Source organism: Carettochelys insculpta, chromosome 9 (assembly GCF_033958435.1).
Source record: "Carettochelys insculpta isolate YL-2023 chromosome 9, ASM3395843v1, whole genome shotgun sequence".
Taxonomy (NCBI): Eukaryota; Metazoa; Chordata; order Testudines; family Carettochelyidae; genus Carettochelys; species Carettochelys insculpta.
In genome coordinates, this window is record NC_134145.1 from 28,802,004 (window position 1) to 28,822,010 (window position 20,007).

Sequence of the window (20,007 nt, forward strand, 5' to 3'; positions counted from 1 at the left end):
GAAGATTCAAGCAAACTCCTGTATGGCACCTTCCCTGTGTGCCTTAAGAGTCTTAACGGTGCATTGCTTCATATAACATAGCTGCAAATCAAAATTCTCGCTTGGTATGTTTGATTAACGATGTAGCTGACATTGTAAAACAGAAGACCTCAACAGTTTGGCCTCTCAGCCTGAAAGTATAAAAGGACCAGTAAATAGAAAAGAACTAAAATCAGTGTTTGTGATTTTGCCTGACAGGGGAGATCAGTCAGTTGTCCCCAGCTGTCTGCTGGCTAGCTCCATGACATTGGCCTGCTGCCAGCCCCAGCCAGTGGCCCCCCCAGCCTCTGACTTCCCTGACCCCTGGTGAGACTCGTGCTCCCCAGTCCTTTTTGCCAGCTCCTGGCTGTGGTGGCATAACCCCATCTGTGGCACCACAGCTCCTGCTCCCTGCAGCACCTTGGCTCCAACTCAGTTGGCTTCCCACTTGTCAACCATGGTTCCCACTCCCTGGTCACATCTCCCTAGAAGTTTCCCAGCTGCTGCAGCCTGCCCCTACTGGCTTCTCACCCCAGCGGCAGCTGCCTGACCTCAGTTGGGGCTTCCAGCTGCAGGACTCACCGCTGGCATCTGCTCCTGACCACCAGTGCTCTCTGGTCCAGCAACATCCATGGAGGTTTCTGGACCAGAGAGTCCCAGATGTCAGATGTTGAACCTGTAGTTATACACCCTCTTTATGTAGGTGTTTGTATTGAATAGTACATATTGTCTGTGAGAGAGTGTGCCAGAGGGATTACATCAGAAGTTACTATCATCAGAAATGACCTTCCTTATTTTATTACATAATGTTACATCAATGGTGCCAAAATAGTACATACAGTCCTAATTCAGTTCTGCAGTGAAAATGTCCCAGATTTTCAGTGAGTTGGTGATCTATTGATCACCCTTTCTTTGGGGTTTTTTTGTTCCTGATCTAGTTGTCCAGTTAATTATGGCATTTACAGAAGTTGTGACCCATTATCACTAATCTCATTTTCAGCTATATTAAAAACTGAGGTAATTTTAATAAATAGACTGTTCTTTTTCGAGTGGTCCCTGTGGGTGCTCCACAGTAGGTGTCGGGCTCGCCTGGCGCCGTAGATCAGAATTCTTCTAGCAGTTTCCACTGGATTGCGCATGCGCCGATGCGCACCGCTCCCTTGTACGCCCTCGGTCATGTGCGCGATCCGGTCCCTGCCAGTTCCTTCTCAACCTCCAACAGCTGCCGACGGAATCCGCTCTGGCTCTAATGCCTGAGACAGATAAGATAGTTGTTTTTACTTGTTAGCTCGTTGTTCTTACTATTATACAAAAAAAAAGTGGAAAAAAAAAAACATACAAAATAGTAGGAGAGAAGAGGAACGGAGGGAAGAGGAGCAGACAAAGAAGGCTGGTTAAGCCGTCCACTACCCTGAAGGCCGTGAATGTTATTTGGGTTGTAGAATGCACTGATTAGCGGCTAAGTACCCTATTAACAGTGAAGACTCACCGCAGTGTCTTCCTTGGGGGTTTAAGAAGTGTGAGTCATACCGCGAGGCTATGCTGGCCTCTGATGGGCATAGTAAGTGCATTCGCTGCCTGGGGGAGTCCCATGTTACCCAGAAGTGTTCGCACTGCGCTACGCTTACAGCCAGGGCCAGGAAGGACAGACAGATGAGGCTCAAAATGATTTTGTTTGATAAGACCCTTCAGCCTGAGCCGCCGGAGAAGCCTCACACAGAAGGGCCCTCTGGTTCGCATAAAAGGAAGGCGGCTTCTTTGACCCCCTCTGTGCAAAAGAAGAGGAAACTCTCCCCGGCTCGATCCTTGCCGGCAGTTTCCGCAAGCAGGACGAGCGGAACGCAGAGCCCTGAGCTGCGGGCTGATGAAAGTGGCAGCGCGGTCGCGCACATGGCCGGGGCGGGGCCTCTGGCTATTCAGCAGTCAGCACTGAGGGCACTGCGGGCGCCAGTGCGGCAAGCGCTGGAATCGGCAGCGCCGCCTCACGCGGCACCAGCTCTCACGGTGCTGATGGCACAGGGGCACCCAGCACGGGGCCCAGCAGCGCCAGAGGAAGCTACCCGCATGGCACCGCTTATGACAGTACCGAGCACGGCACCGACAGCGGGGCCGAGATCCTTGGCACAGGAGGGGGCGGTGCCCACCCTGCAGGGGCGGGGGAAAGCTGCAGCCAAAACCCGGCACCTCAGTCCATCTCCAGGCAGGGCTGTGATGCCGTTGTCACTGCCTCATGTTCGTAGGGGCGGTGGAAAGAGTACCGGAACAGTTCTAAGGGAAAGGTTTTTACTCATGATATTTCCTAACAGAGAAGAAAACAGGAGGCTGGAGACCGATTTTGGACCTACAGGGCCTCAACCGATAATTTCGCAAGCAGCGCTTCCGCATGATTACAGTTGCCTGCATGCTTATGGCACTGGACGATGGACACTGGTTTGCAGCCCTCGACTTACAAGACACTTACTTTCATATAACAATCCACCCGGCACACTGACACTTCCTCCGCTTCACAGTCGGCGGGGAGCATTTCCAATACAGGGTTCTTCCGTTTGGCCTATCCTTGGCACCCAGAGTCTTTACCAAAACCCTGGCAGTGGTATCAGCTTACCTGCACAGGCAGGGCGTGTTTATTTTTCCATACCTGGACGACTGCCCACTGAAAGGGGCCTCAAAGGCAGAGGTCCTACGCATGATACCAGTTACCGCGAACACGTTTACTTCTCTGGGCCTAGTTATCAACCTTGCAAAGTCAAAGACTGAACCCACGCAAGATATAGAGTTCATAGGGGCGTGCATAAACGCTATCGCATCAAGAGTATACCTGCCCGACGCCCACTTCCGCACCACCAAATCCTTGGTGCAAGTCGTGACGTACAGCCCCATGGGGCCAATCCTAACGTGCCTGCAACTGTTGGGGCACATGGCAGCCACCACGTTTGTGATACAGAATGCCAGGTTACACATGCGAAGCCTGTAGCATTGGCTGGCGAGTGTTTACAGACCAGCAGCCCATACCGTCCAGAGGGTAGTATCGCCCACGACGGAGGTACGGAAGTCGCTCGCGTGGTGGGCAGATCCCAAGAACCTGCTAGTGGGAGTACCCTTCCACCAACCACAAATTTCCATTTGTCTTACAACCGATGCCTCCCACATAGGATGGGGAGCGCACATTGGCAGCAAGGTGACTCAAGGGCTATGGTCCCCCGCGGAACAGACACTGCATATAAACGTACTGGAGCTCAGAGCAGTGTTCAATGCATGCAGACATTTTCGGAAATACCTGCACGGCAAAGTAGTCGGGATCAATACAGACAATACCTCCACCATGTTCTACATCAATTGACAAGGAGGGGCACAGTCCCATGCGCTATGTGCAGAAGCAGTCTGATTGTGGAATTGGTGCATTGCCAACAACATAACGTTGAAAGCCTCGTATTTGCCGGGTGCCCACAACATGAAGGCAGATCAACTAAGCAGGTGCTTTGCACTCACACACGAATGGCAGATCCGCTCCGACCTGCTATGATGGATATTTCGCACCTGGGGGCTTGCCCAAGTCGATTTGTTTGCCACCCAGTGCAACAAGAAATGCCCTCAGTACTGCTCCAGAACAGGAATAGGCCGGGGGTCCCTGGGGGACGCCTTCATGATCTCATGGAAGGGCCCTCTACTCTACGCGTTTCCCCCCACAACACTTATCCACAAGGTTCTGCAGAAAGCCAGAACGGACAGAGCTCGCATGATACTCATAGTTCCAACTTGGGACCGACAACAATGGTTTCCCCTGCTTCTGTGCATGATGGATTGTCCACCACTCCCGCTACCAGTAGCGCTGGACTTACTCACGCATGCTCAGGGGTCCATAGTGCACCCGCACTCTCAGGGACTCCGCCTACAAGCATGGTTAATCCATGGCTCAGCTCCTTAGAGAGCACGTGTACGGAGGGAGTAAGACAAGTCTTAGAGTGTAGCCGAAGGACCTCCACCAGGAGGACTTACGAACAGAAATGGACACACTTTACCGCCTGGTGCTCTGCCAAACAGTTAGCTCCTCTGGATGTCCCTATAACTGTAATTATAGAATACCTGCTGGACCTCAAAAGAGACGGGCTGTCTCTATCCTCGCTAAAAGTCCACCTCGCAGCTATATCAGCTTTTTTGGCACAAAGAGGAAGGGCCCACCGTATTCGCCCACCCTATCGTCGGAAGGTTCTTGAAGGGGCTGGTAAATCTGTACCCTCCTTGAAAACCGCTACCTCCGTTGTTGAGTTTGGACTTTGTACTCCACACGCTATCTGGACCACCCTTCGAACCATTAGCCACGGTACCCCTCCGACTACTTACCATGAAAACAACCTTCTTTCTTGCGATTATGTCAGCCCGCAGGGTGAGCGAGCTCGCAGCAGTGATGGCAACACCGCCCTGCACAGTATTCTCAAAGGAGGTGGTGATCTTACGGTTACACCCAGCCTTCGTTCCGAAAGTTTCCTCGGAGTTCCACATTAACAAACCAATAGTATTACCCTCGTTTTACCCGAAGCCTCACAGCTCCAGCAAGGAGGCGTGCCTGCACCTCCTAGATGTGAGGAGGGCGTTGGCCTTTTACATAGACAGAACTAAGCCCTTCCGGAAAACGGACAGGCTTCTGGTGTCTCTCACTCCCAGGTCGAAAGGGGAAGGCCTCTCTTCCCAGAGAATTTCAAATCACATTGTGTCCTGTATAAAACTGTGCTACGAGCTTCAAAAGACCCCTTTGCTAGCCCCACCCAGGGCTCACTTCACCAGAGTGGTGGCGGCATCAACGGCCTTCTTCAAGGGAATCGTGTTGAAAGACATTTGCAGAGTGGCGACTTGGTCATCCTACGACACCTTCGCCAAGCATTATGCCCTGCATCGGGAGTTCGATGAGGATACCCGTCTGTCGACAGCAGTCCTCTCAAGGGCAAGCTGCACATGAATCGAGTACCCACCTCCTTACTTTGGGTTACTGCTGGGTAGTCACTTACTGTGGAGCACCCACGGGGACCACTTGAAGAAGAAAGAGAAGTTACTCACTTGTAGTAACGATGGTTCTTCGAGATGTGTCCCCGTGGGTGCTCCACTAACTGCCTATCCTCCCCGCTTTGGATCTCTGTCCAGTGTTTTTCAGGAGCATCCGGGGCGGTTAGTCAAGGAACTGGCGGGGACCAGATTGCACACACGACCGAGGGCGTGCAAGGGAGCGGCGCGCATCGGTGTATGCACGATCCAGTGGAAACTGCTAGAAGAATTCCGATCTGTGGCACCGGGCGAGCCCGACACCTACTGTGGAGCACCCACGGGGACACATCTCGAAGAACCATCATTGCTACAAGTGAGTAACTTCTCTTTACCTGCTTATTCACCACTACCTCTTCAGGACTGCATCCCTCCCAGACCACAGTGCCCTTCCCTCACAGTACTGCACTCCTGCCAAGCCTCCACTCTCTGGGGTCCTCATGTCTCCAGTAACCCTAGACCCAATACTCACCTTGCCTCAGTGACCTGTTGCCAGTCATCATCTATCCCCTTAGTTCAGGGGCAAACTAGAATCTGAAATGGCTGCTCATGTTGGCAAGGGGTTTTGGATCTGCTGCCTTCTGCTGCCCTGGCTGCCTCTCTGCAGCCCTTGTCTCAGGCTCTGCAGCCGGGGGCTTGCTAGGCCAGAGCTTCTGCTTGCCTTTCCACTAGCCCAGCTCTGTGTTAGGAAGCTTCTGTAGCTTTTCTGGCAGCCAGGCCCCTCCTGCTCCACTGCTAGAGCAAGAGTCCTCTTCCTCTTCTCATTTGTATAGCCCTCATTTGCATAGCCCCAGCTGGGCCGGAATTGACAGCTAATTGCTCCAGCTGCTGGCTGGTCAGCCTCTCAGGGCTGGGTTTTAACTCTTTCCAGAAGAGGGGCAACTGCCCCACTACAGTGGAGTACCTGCTGTATCTTTCCTTTCAAAAAAAGAAAGAAAGAAAGAAAGAAATGTATTATTTTTCTCTGAATTAGAGGATCAGAATAACTGGCTAAACAAGATGAAGTCTAACACCATTTTGAACGAGTCAAAAGTGGTGAATGGCTTCTGTGAATAAAAACTTTTCAAAGCATTCCTCACGCTGATTTTTTTTTTTAAACTAAACTAGTAAATTATTTCAAGTACTTTTCTTTATGTTCAAGGTCACAGACTTTGGGTTTGCAAAAAGAGTAAAAGGAAGAACTTGGACATTATGTGGAACTCCAGAATACTTGGCTCCTGAGATAATTCTCAGCAAGGTATTTCAATATATGTATAATCTTAAGTAGCACTGTCTTGTTCAGACCTAACATTTGATCCAATGTAGAATTATTTATTTATTTATTTATTTATCGTCATCTGAGGCAACTATAGTAGCTAGATACTTGCGAAAATCAGTTCATGCATTGCCAGTCCTTAATAAAGTACCCAACATTCAATCACCTATGTTAGAGATAATTTGGAGTATTTTTCAATAATCTCATAGAACTCTTAATGCACCCTTGTAAAATCCTGTTCTCTCATTTGTAAGTAACTTTTGGGGGATCCGAAAGCAAATTATTAGTACGTAAGAATTTGGGAAACACCCATGTGAAGGAGTGTTTCAACTTTTAAACGTTATGCATTAAATCTTTTTCTAAAATTCCTTTTAAACAGAAGTAAAAAGTCAAATATGACACTTAAGTTAACACAAGTATCTGAATGGAGAAGGAATTATTTTAATTCTTAGTTTATATGTAAACTAAGGTATCAAAGTGCTTTACAAAGGAAACCAAGCATCACCCAGTTCAACAGATTCTTGACTCCTTATTACACAAACACCTTACCTATTGTCTATACAAGTGAACTAAAAATACTTGTAACCTTCCAGTCTTAGTGCAGGGTGATGGTTCTCTTGCAACCTTTGGTGTGATAATAGGACTTAACCCTTTTATTATAATACACTCAACAAGTAAAGCAGCACAAAAAGCTGTGTTCCTTCCCCTCTCATTTCATCATATTGCTGTTGCTGAAGCTTGAGCTCAGGTCATAGTAAGATGTCAGAAAATATAGCATATTTTTAAGTGTGCTGCATGGAAATGTATTTGTAATTTAAATATTAAAATATTTGTTAATTTATATTTTCAGAGTAAACAGCTTTTTATTATAAAATTTTTCTGATAAATTTTAAGAACAGGTCGGTTAATGGATGAATCAATAGTAGCTAAATAACTAACTGGTTTCTATTAAAAACTTACATAGGTTCCGTTTTAATGTAATAAGTTTTAAGAAACAGAACTAGTATGGAGAGTGAAACGGTATGTGCATTAGTAAACACATTATTGTACTGAATGAAATGTCTTTAGTTGGCTCTGAAGAGAAGTTTCACGTGGTGAGACTGCAGTCAAATAAGGACCGGGGTCCAATGTTTCATTTCAATGAGTGGGGTGTTGTGGGGTTGCTATCTGTGCTTTCTTCTGGGTGGGTGTGTTGCTGTATTTGTGTGAGTCTGATTAGTTTGCGAGGGGCTCTGCCCAAGGACAGCAATCTGTGCGAGAAGTTGCAAAAGCTGTGAACTAAATCTCAGAGTACATCATCTATGCGTGTTTTTAAATCTACTACAAACAGTAATTCATGAGGCAACCCATTAATTTTGAATTTTTCTGGATTTTAATGATTTATACTAATACATTAAACTATGTTTTGTTTTTATAAGTTTATAGAAAGTCTTAAATCTTATTAGCTGTGATAATAATGGTCATATTTCCCCTTTACCTCTCAGGGTTACAACAAAGCAGTGGACTGGTGGGCATTAGGAGTGTTAATTTATGAAATGGCTGCTGGATATCCTCCATTCTTTGCAGATCAGCCAATTCAGATTTATGAAAAGATAGTTTCTGGAAAGGTACGCAAAAAGGGTCTATTTTTTAAAAATACTTTTGTAACATTGTCCTGCAACTTGAATGCCTACTGAGTAAATCTACAATTCACGGATTTCTTAGAGGTCGATCCATTTATATAGGTAATTACAAAAGTCCATAGATGTCCAAAGATTCAAAAGTACATCCTTAATGCAATAATAATAAAGTGCATTGTTTTTTAACTCTCTGGAAAGTTGCTGCCTTTGAAGTTTAGAAACTCAGATTCTTGGATTCCCGCAAAGTAATCCAGCAGGTTTTTGTCACAAATCCACAGGATCGATGCTACACCCTGCGCTTTGAACAGTCTGTAGGAGGCACCCCTTCAGGGTGTCAAACCTGCAGAGGGTTTCACTCTTCCTCTGCAGAGTAAGCCAGGTGGCCTCTCTGCCTCCTTCAGACCTGACTTCTGGAGCTCCAGTACTCCTGTTTCATACAATGAACTGTGCTAAGCAAGTTCTGCTGAGGTAGACTTCTGGTAGAGACTTGTACGCTCTTTGTTAACCTCACCAGACATTTGCAGTGGCACTCAATGTTGCCAAAACAGTGGGGTTTTACTTGTCAACACAGCAATGTGAATCATTAGGTTATTACAGAAAAACCATAGCCCATTCTGGTTAAGCCAGAGGCCAGCCAAGCTGTAATAGGCCCAGTCAGATCTGGTGAGGCAGATTACTTCCATCTAACTCTGTCAGCACCTGCACGAAAATACAGCTGTAGTTTATACCTTCTCTAGTTTTGAGCCAGGTACTGTCAACAAGTGCTACACGTACACACCCTCTGTTTCCCCTAATGCCCCCACACGTTGAAAATGGTGCAAAGACTCCTGTAGAAAACTTGCACTGCTGACACAAAATGCTTAGTGTTGACATGCAAAAGCAATTTAATGACTGTGGTGGCTGTATGGTCTATTTAAACCGTGTACAGCCACCACAGTCATGGTAGTGTAGACTTGCCCTCAGTCAGTCCTCCCTGGTCACTTTCCAGATCAAAGTAAATCCCATAAGATTTAAACCAATTAAAAATGAGCATATTAGTGTACAAAGGCTTTATTGCAGCAAATGTGGAAAAGAAATGGTAATAATCTGATGCACGTAATAGATAGGAAACCAATGAGAATTGGAAGAGGGAGGCAGTTCCAAAAATAAAAGATATTGTACAAACAGTGAACCCATAAATGGGAAAGATGTCCTAGGCAGACATTGAAAAGAGCCAATTTAAGCTATTCAATCAGTTATATTTCAATATTTATGACAAAGACTACTATGAAATAGTGTTAAAAGGAAAGTGGAAATGAGGTACATTTTTTCCTTTCATGGGGAGTGCCCCAAAATAAATCTTAGCAGTAAAATAATTTAAAATAATCTTAAATATGAGATTTCATATGATTAGTCCAATATGCATCAGTGCAGTATACTGACAGATTTTTTTCCATTTCACTTCATGTGAGAGAAACAAAGTAAAAAATGAACTATGAGGTCAGGAATTCTGAGCAGTTTTACTTCACTAATCACTTGCTGAAAGGATTCGTCTATTGGGAAGGAAAAAGAGAACAACTGAACAGCTTATGGGAAGCAGCAAAATGTGGGACAGGGCTAAAAAGAGAGAACTAGAAGAGGATGACCTTTTAAGCTCGTGCTCACAAGATGTACAACCACATCACTTCAGTGAGTGATTTCATCAGATCTAACATTAGGAGGGATACCTGCTTCACCACTTGTATAAAAAGTCTTTAGGAAAACCCAGGTGGTACTGGTGATTCAAATACAGGTATCCTTCCTTCTAAGTCAGTATGGAACCAAGCATGATGTTACAGAATATTGTTTCTGAGAGGGCTATCTTTTGAACAAACTATAAAATTGAGGACACTTCAGATCACTAAATTTCCTGTGGCTCTTCCTGTAAAAAGAGGACTATTTATTTACTTGGTTACTTTTTCCTTAAACAATTAACTTTTAAAATGACTACAAATGTCAGTAAAACTCTCTTCACTGAAAGTGTCTTTAAACTATGTATTCATTTTGGTAAGATTTATCTTCCTACTGGAAAAAGGAGTTTCATTTTTGCAGTCATTCTTAAATTTTCTGTAGTTTTATTCTTTGATATTTTTACTGGCTCTGGGAAGGAAGGATTGTCTCTATTGGATTGGGCACTAGATTTTGAACACAAGAGAATCGTGTTCAGTTTTCAGCTCAGTCACAGATTTATTACGTAACCTATCCTCTGCTTCAGTACCACATCAATAAAACGGGATTATCAGTTTCCTGCCTCTCAGGGTGTTTTGAGGATAATACTCGTTAATAACTGTAAAGTGCTCACATACTTCACTAATGAGAACCATACACATGCCTAAGCAGATATGATGATTTTGCCACATCTCTTCACAGATTAAATGATTCTGACTCTGCATTTAACCCTTAAATTAGTAATTTAATGGTATTTCATACTTGGTGAGTTCCATTGACCAACTGAGCAGGTAACAAATGCCCAAGTATGGAAGTGTGGACTCTGTGGATGTGTGGCAAGCGAGACTTTTTTCGGTTTCTGCTCCTGCATTAGATCTTCTGGGGGTGCTGCTTGGATGACTAAGACCCTGTGAAATGATGCAGAGAAGAGTGTATCACCTGGACCGTCTTTAAAGACTGCTGAAATCCAATTCATACAAACCTTGTTTACGCTGCTGGTGCAGACTGGATATGACTATTTTGTGCTTGAGGTGGTCTCTGAAATATCGCGCATTTACTATAACAATGGAAACAAATTTTCATGTGTTTAAACAGTGCTCAGAATTTTTCAGCTAGAAACTTGATTGACAGTATATGTAGTGTCCTTAGACAAATTAGAATATAGATAAATTTGTAGTTTGAATTCTCACATATGGCTGCTGGGTGTGCAATTAACAGCTAATTAGAAATCGGCTCCTTCTAATCCAGCAGATGAATTCAGTGGCTATGGAGTGCTCTCCTGCCAACAATACAAATTGCTGTCCTACTTGGTCTCATTCTTCAACTTTTTATTTATCTGATTTCACCAGCATAAGTGTACAGACCGCCATTTGTGTCAGGCGAGTATCCCCTCTTTAGTGGCAAAAAACAGTTGTCCAGGTTGAACCTCTCTAATCTGAAATTCTCTCATCCAGCGACATCCATTATCTGCAATGATTTTAGTTAGCTAGACGACCACTTATCACGGGTGTGGCCAAGTTTCCTGTGGTCCCATAAAGTTGGTTTACAGCCACCAGTCCTGGCTCTCAGAGTTCTGTGCTGTTGTTTAGCTCCAATTTACCCATAAATATCTTTTAAGAGCCCCGTAAGCAATGGAAGTGATAGTAATGTGCTAGGCAATATTGACTTCCCGTAATCTGGCAAATGCTCTCATCTGGTATCAGTCAGGTTCCAAGGGTGCCAGATGAGAGAAATTCAACCTATATTCTCAAAAATGGGTGGCAAAATCCTGAGGCTAGTTTTAAATTTGGTTTTAAAATTATTTGATGAAGGGGGACTCAGAAGTGTTGGAGGGATGTCAGTTGGTATAAACTAAATTATTTTCTTCCAAAACCACTACTGCATGCCAAAATGTCAACATAAATAATCCAGAGACAGACAAAACCTAGAAAATTTCATCTCAGAAAAAGTTATGTCATTGGAAAAGGCCTCTTGAAATTGAAATGCATAAACAACCTGAACGCCATCTGTCTCCATTTACTCTAGCTGAGACGTATGATTAGAAGTGTATAATGATGTTGCAGTTCTAATTTATATAAGCATTCTTCTCCTTACTTCACAAAATGGGAGTTAAAAAAACATGTAATCCATACTGTAATAATCTATGGGTATGTGTTTTAGGTACGGTTTCCATCACACTTCAGTTCAGACCTGAAGGATTTACTAAGAAATTTACTCCAGGTAGACTTGACCAAACGATATGGAAATCTAAAGAATGGTGTAAATGACATAAAGAACCACAAGTGGTTTGCTACTACAGATTGGATTGCCATTTATCAAAGAAAGGTATGTCTCGTTTTTCATTTAAGTAATTTAAATTATGCGTATTTCTGATTTCATTAAGCAAATGAGAGTTGAGTATTTTGAATAGTATTGTGAATGGAAAAGTTATCAAATTTGATGGACCCAGTTCAGATATTCTGAGAAAACCATGATATTCCTTAGGATCCTGAAGAATGCATTAAATTACCAAGAATAGGCATACTTATCCTGGGCTTCCCACATGCTTCCCTGTTGACTTTATGCCAAATTCATGCTCTACTTTTAACATCTTTCTTGTCCATCTTCAAAATTACGTGTTTCTTGCCTCTCTTGTCTTCTTCTTAATCCTTGCTATATAATGGCTACTGAACTTTCCCTTCTCACTAAGAAATACTTGTTCTTTGCCTGCTTGTTTTCAAAAGCCAACCTGTTTTTCAAAATGGAGTTGCTCTGGTCTTAATGCAAGGATTTATCTCTAGCCTTTGTTTACATACCCAGCCTCTGCTATCATACACATTTCCTCTGCTGTCTTCCTCTGAGGCAGAGGACAGGACTCGGCAGCAGGCAGAGGCGGATCTCATTAATCTTGTATACAAAGAGGAATTTTTCTAACAATTTGCCTGTTTTTCTAGTTCTAGTGCAGTTCCATTAGCGGTAGCAACAGTGGGAGCTCTTTCAGTGGTTGGCTGCACAGCCTCATTTACACCTTACATGTCCCTAGCTACAGCATCTTCAGCATGTCCCTGGCTACAGCTGACTCATGATTTCCATAAAAAAGTGAAACTTTTAACCCACTTTAAATTTTTAAGTGTCCCTAGAATGCTGGTGCCTGTGGGTATGTGCCTACTGTGCCTAATTGGAATTCCAGACCTTGTCGGTTGTCAGCAGTTTACCCCAATGTTTCCTAGATCAGTTCATCTTATATGCAGGTCTGGCAGCAGTATCTACTATGGCTTCCACTATTGGCCCCACTGTGGGAATTGTACTAGAATGTGACTGTAAGGAAATTCTCATCATAGGTGCAGTGAAGACTGGAGGGAGGATTTAGTTCCTCGCAGAGTGAGTGAAGCAGAGTGAGACGTAACGCTCCCAACTGACTCCCAGCAGCTCCCAGAGTCTGTTCTCTGTGGCATAGTGCCACTTTCGTAGCATCACTAAGAACCTGGAACTTAGCCAGTTCCTTGGTAACATACACCTAGGGAATGAATAGTTTCTTAGATTAAACCACTATTTTTTTTTAATTCTTCTTTAAGAAGGTAAGAAGAAGTGGTAAAATTTTAAAATTCCATTGGTTTTGTTTTGAAAATTTTGAGAGCAGAAATAATTTATTTTAATTGAGGCATTTATCAAAAAATGAGTTTTTATAGTCATGTGGCACGCTTCAGCAAATATTGGTATCCTACTCAAATGTTAAGAGGTGTGAATGTGCTGCTATAATAATTTTTTTAAAAAAATTAAAGTACAAATCTAGAATCTAACAATAGTTTATAAAAAGTAACTGGTTGTTTGGTTACACAAACTGACAGAATAATAGTTATTGTAATGACTAATGTGAAGACAGGGTACTATTACCACATCTTGCATTCTTTGTGTAAAGTGGAGACATTTTAAGAAAAGATTTAGCATTACAGAATTATAATTATCTCTTCTCTGTTTTTAAATGCCCATTTAGAACACAATTTATAAGCAGTGGGGGTTCTTCCTGTAATGTGCCTCTCTTTTTATAGTAGTAAATAAAATATTCTTAATATTACATGTTTAACCTCACAGAAACAAGAAATATCTAAAAATTAATTAGTGGCACAACTATTCCTATTTCATATTACCATTTGGAAAACTAATGAAGAATGGCATGGAAATTATTAATTATCAGAAGCAAATACTGTTTTTAGGCAAAAACAATAATAGTATAGCACAATATTAATATTTCAGGGTGTATTGAAATCTAGCGATCAGCTGTTATGTTTGGCGCCATCTTTTCACAGTGATGGCTTTCATCAGTGCTTTCTTATAGTAAAATCACTTGCCTAAACTGCATTTGCTTTGCATAATGGAAAAAATAGTTTCTTAGCAACAAAAATGATATGAATGGTACTATTGTGTTACACTTGTGCATAATACAATCAGTTATTTAATATGCCAGAAAGGAGCAGACCATCTTTTTATTTGTGCATAGTGTTTATTAAAACAAGGCCTGGTAACATCCCTTTAGTTAAGGCAGAGCAGTATTTCCATTACATATCCCTGTTCTCTTGTGAGTTCACCTGCAGAAATTTCCTCTAGTAGGGATCTGAGAATAATGTGAAAAATAACCCTATATTTCAAGGGCAGGTAAACATATATGGCTTGTCATTTTGGCTATCTTAAAATCCCATTTCTAAATAAGCTAATCATCTGTCTTTTGTTAGAAAATAAATTGAGAACAGTTGGAGGGAGGAAGACGGTAATGGTAATAAGGTAATGGTTCCATAGGTTAGGTATGTAGACAGGTTTCAGTGCGTTCATCTTTTCCTTCTTGCTTTGAGGTGAGGGATGTACTCCAACTATATGTTTTGTATAAGGCCAAGTGCAATAAGGCCCTGTTCTTATTTGGGACTTCTAGCTTCACCAGTATTAGTGAGTAGTATTGTGGTCCAGATGTGCATACGTATACATCAAAGGTGGCAGTACAGGAAAGGAAGCAGGTTCTGCAGAGTTGCTGCTTACTTTCATCCCAATGTGGGCATGGGGCAGGATGTTCGAGCCTTCCAATGCTGCACTAGAAGAAAACACAAAATAGTTTCCTTCCTCTTCAGTGTGATAGGGAGTCTGTCTCCCTCTCAGGCTGTTCCAAGCCAGTGCAATATCATGCCACCCCAGCATACGCAGATTATAATACCATGATCTAACACTAAATAAAAATAGATGTTTTCTGTTCAGTCTTTTTAAGTAGTTGACAGTCCATTAGAGTGACTGACAGAAATCCCCGTCATATGTATGTGTTATGTTCCTCAGAGGTCCCATTCATTTTGGGTCTACAAATATAATTAACCACTGCAAGGTTTAAAATCAAGAAGAAAATCAAAAAAACATGATTTTCCAACTTGTACATTGCACAGGCATATTGTAGTATGTTGAGAAAAAACATTGCCATACGTAATCATATAAAACAGTATCATAATTCACAAACATGTTACTCTTCTCCATTAACTGTAAGAATGTCACTACGCAAAAATAGATTCCAAAAATTATATAGGTATCTTTTGGGTTGTATGGTTACACAAACCACTTTTCTTGGTGTTTGTGATACATTGAAATCCCGTGATTTGAACAGAGAGTATACAGTAATGCTCACCTGTGCAATTTTTCCTTTGTATAAAACTGTGATTTAGTCTTATCCTGCATACCTTCCTTCCCTCCTGAAAGCCCTGCAGTGACAATCCTTCAGGTCAAAGGAGATGGTTGCAGCTCCCTTTGAAACTTAATCAACTTTGCTTCTAACATGTCCATAGAAAGATACCAGCCTAGTATACAAGTTCACAGCTCTCACCTCTGTACAGGGATCAAACATAGGCCTTGAAGTTCAGAACAGATATACATAATTCCCACAGGGTAGCATGTTGTGCTTTTGCTAGGCCTCTTGGGCACAGTAATCTTAAAAATGTAAAGCTGGAAGGGACCTCAAGAGGTCTGTTCACTCTGATGCAGGTTTGTCTATCTAGATATGTATGTATGTATGTATGTAGGTAGGTAGGTAGTCTGTCATGTCCGACGATGACGTCTTGAGCTTGCACAGGCTCTTTGATTGTGGACTCGTGTGGCTGAGGAGTCCAAGCTTTGTACGGCATGGGCATTCACAGTGGGAGCAAGGGAAATGTCCTGGCTCTTTTGGTGCAGCTGCTACTGTTGCTTTCTTCCTCTCACGAGCATCAATGAGGCATACGTGTCGCTGCTCTTCAAAGTTGTCATACACGTGTCATACGAGAGCACACCAGCTTGTTCAGTCTGTTGCATGCTGCTCTAGCTGATCTGGTTTTAAACCAGCATGAGCAATGTTGGCCTTCATGCAGTCTTTATATCTCTTGCGAGGCCTACCTTGATTCCTTTTGCCCTGGGAGAGCTCACCATAGAGGAGTTGCGTAGGGATTCTCGACTCCTCCATTCATATGACGTGCCCTGTCCAGCGAGGCTGGGCTTTCAGAATCAAGGCTTCAATGCTCGTGGTTCCTGCTCTGTCCAGGACTTCCAGGTTCATAACTCTGTCCTGCCATTGAATGTGCAGTATTGACTTCAGGCTGCATGTGTGGAAGTGCTCGCAGCCTGCCTTGACAAAGTACTGACGTCCCATGGAACTCTAACTGGAGACCCAACACAAAAGTGGGACCAGTTCAAAACTCTGGTGATGGAGTCAGCCAAGTCAACACTAGGACTGAAAAAGAGAGTTCACCAAGACTGGTTTGATGAAAATGACGAGGCCATCTTGAAGATCTTAGAGGAAAAGCAGAACACATTTCTGCTATGTCAAAATAATCAGTCCTCAACCTCCAAACGTGATAGTTTCAAACACCTTCAGAGCCAGGCCCAACTGGCACTTCGCAAAATGCAAGATGAGTGGTGGGAGAGTAAAGCTGATGAAGTCCAATACTATGCTGACAACAAGAATTCCAAGATGTTCTTCAGTGCTATCAAAGCTATATATGGACCTTCAAAGCCAAGTACTACACCTCTCCTGTCTGCAGATGGCATGACCCTTCTGAGGGAGAACAACAGCATCAACAATAGGTAGAGAAAGCACTTCAGCAACCTTCTCAACAGACCTTCCATTGTTGACCCTGTGGCCCTAGACCAGATCCCTCAGAGGCCCACAATAGACAGCCTTGACCTGCCCCCTACAATGGATGAGATCAAAAAGGCAATCAGCCAGACTGGCTCTGGAAAAGCCCCTGGGGTGGATGGTATCCCTGCTGAAATTTTCAAAGCGGCAGGACCAGTGTCACTTGAAGCCTTTCATGACATCCTGATCAGCATCTGGGAAGAAGACATACCCAAAGACTTTAAGGATGCCACAATGATCTTGCCCTTCAAGAACAAGGGCAACAAAGCTGACTGTGGAAATTACCGGGGCATCTCCCTTCTCTGTACTGCTGGGAAGAGTTTGGCTCGAGTAATCCGCAACCGTCTGATCACCAGCATCTCAGAGGAGAACCTACCAGAGGCACAGTGTGGTTTTCACCCAGGCCGCAGCACCATTGACGTGATCTTTGTTGTTGGTCAGGTCCAGGTAAGGTGCATAGAGCAGAACTTAGATCAGTACACTGTCTTTATAGACCTGACCAAGGTGTTTGGTACCATCAGCAGAGAAACACTGTGGATTATCCTGTCAAAACTTGGCTGCCCAAGAAGATTCGTTAACCTCATACGCCTGTTCTGTGATGACTTGACTGGCTTTGTTCTTTCAACTGACGAGTCCTCAGATCCAGTTGGGATATCTAATGGTGTGAAGCAAGGGTGCATGCTGGCCCCAGTGTTATTCAGCCTCTTTTTTGCGTGCATCCTCAGCCACGCAGTTGGGGACCTGGACCATGGAGTCTACATAAAATACAAGCTTGGTGGGTCACTTTTCAATCTTGGTCGTCTGAATGCTAAAACCAAGACGCTTGAGGGGGTCATCCTTACCCTCTTTTTGATGACGACTGTGCACTTATGGCACATAAGGAATCTGATTTCCAGCTCATTGTCAACAAGTTTGCTGATGCCATTTGCCTCTTTGGTTTCACCATCAGCCTAGGAAAGACCGAGGTACTGTTTCAACCTGCTCCAGGATCCGCTGCTCTCCCTGCTTCAATCTTTATTGAAGGAACAGAGTTAAAAACAGTTGAGGAGTTCAAGTACCTTGGCAGTGTGATAGCCAGTGATGGCTCCCTTGACAAAGAAATCAATGCCAGAATCTGCCAGGCCAGCCGGGCACTAGGACATCTGAGAGCACAAGTGTTAAATCAACACAAAATTGGACAGTCCACTAAACTGAAAGTGTACAAGGCTGTAGTCCTGACCAGTCTCCTGTATGGCTGTGAAACCTGGACTTTGTACAGAAACCATATAAAACTGTCTGTCTAGACTATACTGACAACTGCTTGTCTATCCATTTCTTAAAAATTTTAAATGACAGCAATTCCTCAACTTCCATAAGCAATTTATTCCAACATTTAACTACCCTGACAGGAAGGGTTTTTTCCAAATGTCCAGCCTCAACCATATTTGCTGTAATTTACTTTCATTGCTTCTTATTCTATCTTCAGAGGTTAGAGAACAATTTTTCTTCCTCATTATAACGGCCTTTTCATACTTGATAACTGTCATATCTCCCATGTCTTCTCTTCTCCAGATTGAAAAAACTGTGTTTATTTACCCTTTCCTCATACGTCATATATTTTAGACCTTTAATCACTTTTGTTGTTTGTCTGGACTGTCTCAAATTTGTTTATATGTTTTCTGAAATGTGGGACTCAGAACTGGATGCAGTACTCCAGTTGAGGCCTAATCAGCACAGAGTAGAGCGAAGGAATTCATAGAATACGGTAAACCCTCAAAAAGTAAGTTAAGCGCAACTCAAAATTCTGCTTCCCTGGCCCTGGCTTAACACCCCCACCCCAGTTCAAACTCCCCGCAGCCTGGGTCAAGACCCACATACAGCTCTGGCTCACCACCCCCGTGCATGGTTCTGGCTCAGCCTCCCATCCCCCACCATGCATGGCTCCAGCTCAACTCCATCCCTTGCTGCAGCCCTAACCCACCCCAGCCTTAACTCTCCCTGCCCCCTTCCCACAGCACCAGCCCAACACCAGGACTTACCTTTGAAAAGGAGATCCAGGTGTTTCTGCTGCTTCCCCAGCTACTGAACATGTGTTCCACTTGGGAAAAAAGCCGGCCCCCAACTTATGTGCCATTCGAGTTATGCAAGGATGTATGGGAATGCAACCCTCATATAACTTGAGGGACTACTGTACTAGAATTGGAAGGAACCTCAAGAGGTCATCAAGTCTAGTCCTTTGCAATTATGGCAGGACCAAGCACCATAGGTCATCCCTGAAAAATTTTGTCTAACCTGCTCTTAAATATCTCCTAATGATGGAGATTCTACAACCTGCCTAGGCAATTTATTCCAATACTTAAGCATCCTGACAATTAGAAGGTTTTTCCTATTGTCCAACCTAAACCTCTTTTGCTGCAGTGTAAGCCCCTTGTTTCTTGTCCTATCGTAAGAGACAAAGGGAAATAATTTTCTCCCTCCTCCTTGTTAGTTAGTTATGTCCCCTCTCAGTCTTCTACTTTCTAAACTAAATAAACCCAGTTCTTTGGATCTTCCCTCACACATCATGTTTTCTAGACCCTTATTCATTTTTGTTACTCTTCTCTGGACATTCTGCAGTTTCCCCTCATTTTTCTTGAAATATGCCATCCAGAATTGGAGACAACACTCCAGTTGAGAGCTAAACATAGCAAAATACAGAGGAAGAATTACTTCCTATGTCTTGCTTACAACACTCCTGAAGAGAAAGATGATGTCTGCCTGGATCTGGGTGAATTTTTTCATGTAGTTGATGGAAATCATACCCAAGGGACTAAGAGTGAAAAACCCATTACATTCAACATATTACACTGACTATAGTGAGAATCTATGCCACGCACTCTATAAGAAACTGAAGAACCACTTGATCAAAATCCTTTGCAATAAACAAAAGGAGATTCATCAACTACAGGAAAGAACTTACAACATTCCTGTTAATGTACCCCCAAATGTTTACTATTTTATTTTATTTTAGGAGCAATCTCACACTGTACACTCGCATTTAGATTGTGATCCATTATGATGTCCAGATGTCATTCTGCAGTACTCTTGTTGAGGCCATCATTTCCCGTTCTTCTTCGAGTGTCCCCGTGGGTGCTCCACCATAGGTGACGGCTTGGCCGGCGCCGCAGATCGGATCTTCCAAGCAGTTTCTGCCGGACCGCGCATGCGCCGGTACGCGCCGCTCCCTGGCGCGCTCCTGGCCATGTGCGCGATCCGGTCCCCGCCAGTTCCTCTCAACCGCCGTCGGCTGCAGACGGAATCCG

The 20,007-nt window shown here is 43.6% G+C and overlaps 1 protein-coding gene across 3 annotated transcripts in view; it reads left to right on the forward strand.

The window, feature by feature from the left end:
• Positions 1–20,007, forward strand: part of PRKACB (protein kinase cAMP-activated catalytic subunit beta) — a 116,202-nt gene that overhangs the window by 84,552 nt on the left and 11,643 nt on the right. For all 3 annotated transcript variants that reach the window (XM_075002255.1, XM_075002256.1, XM_075002254.1), the window contains exons 7-9: positions 6,194–6,289; positions 7,792–7,914; positions 11,773–11,937. In XM_075002255.1, the coding sequence (XP_074858356.1) occupies positions 6,194–6,289; positions 7,792–7,914; positions 11,773–11,937 (384 nt within the window). The remainder of the gene's footprint in view (positions 1–6,193; positions 6,290–7,791; positions 7,915–11,772; positions 11,938–20,007) is intronic.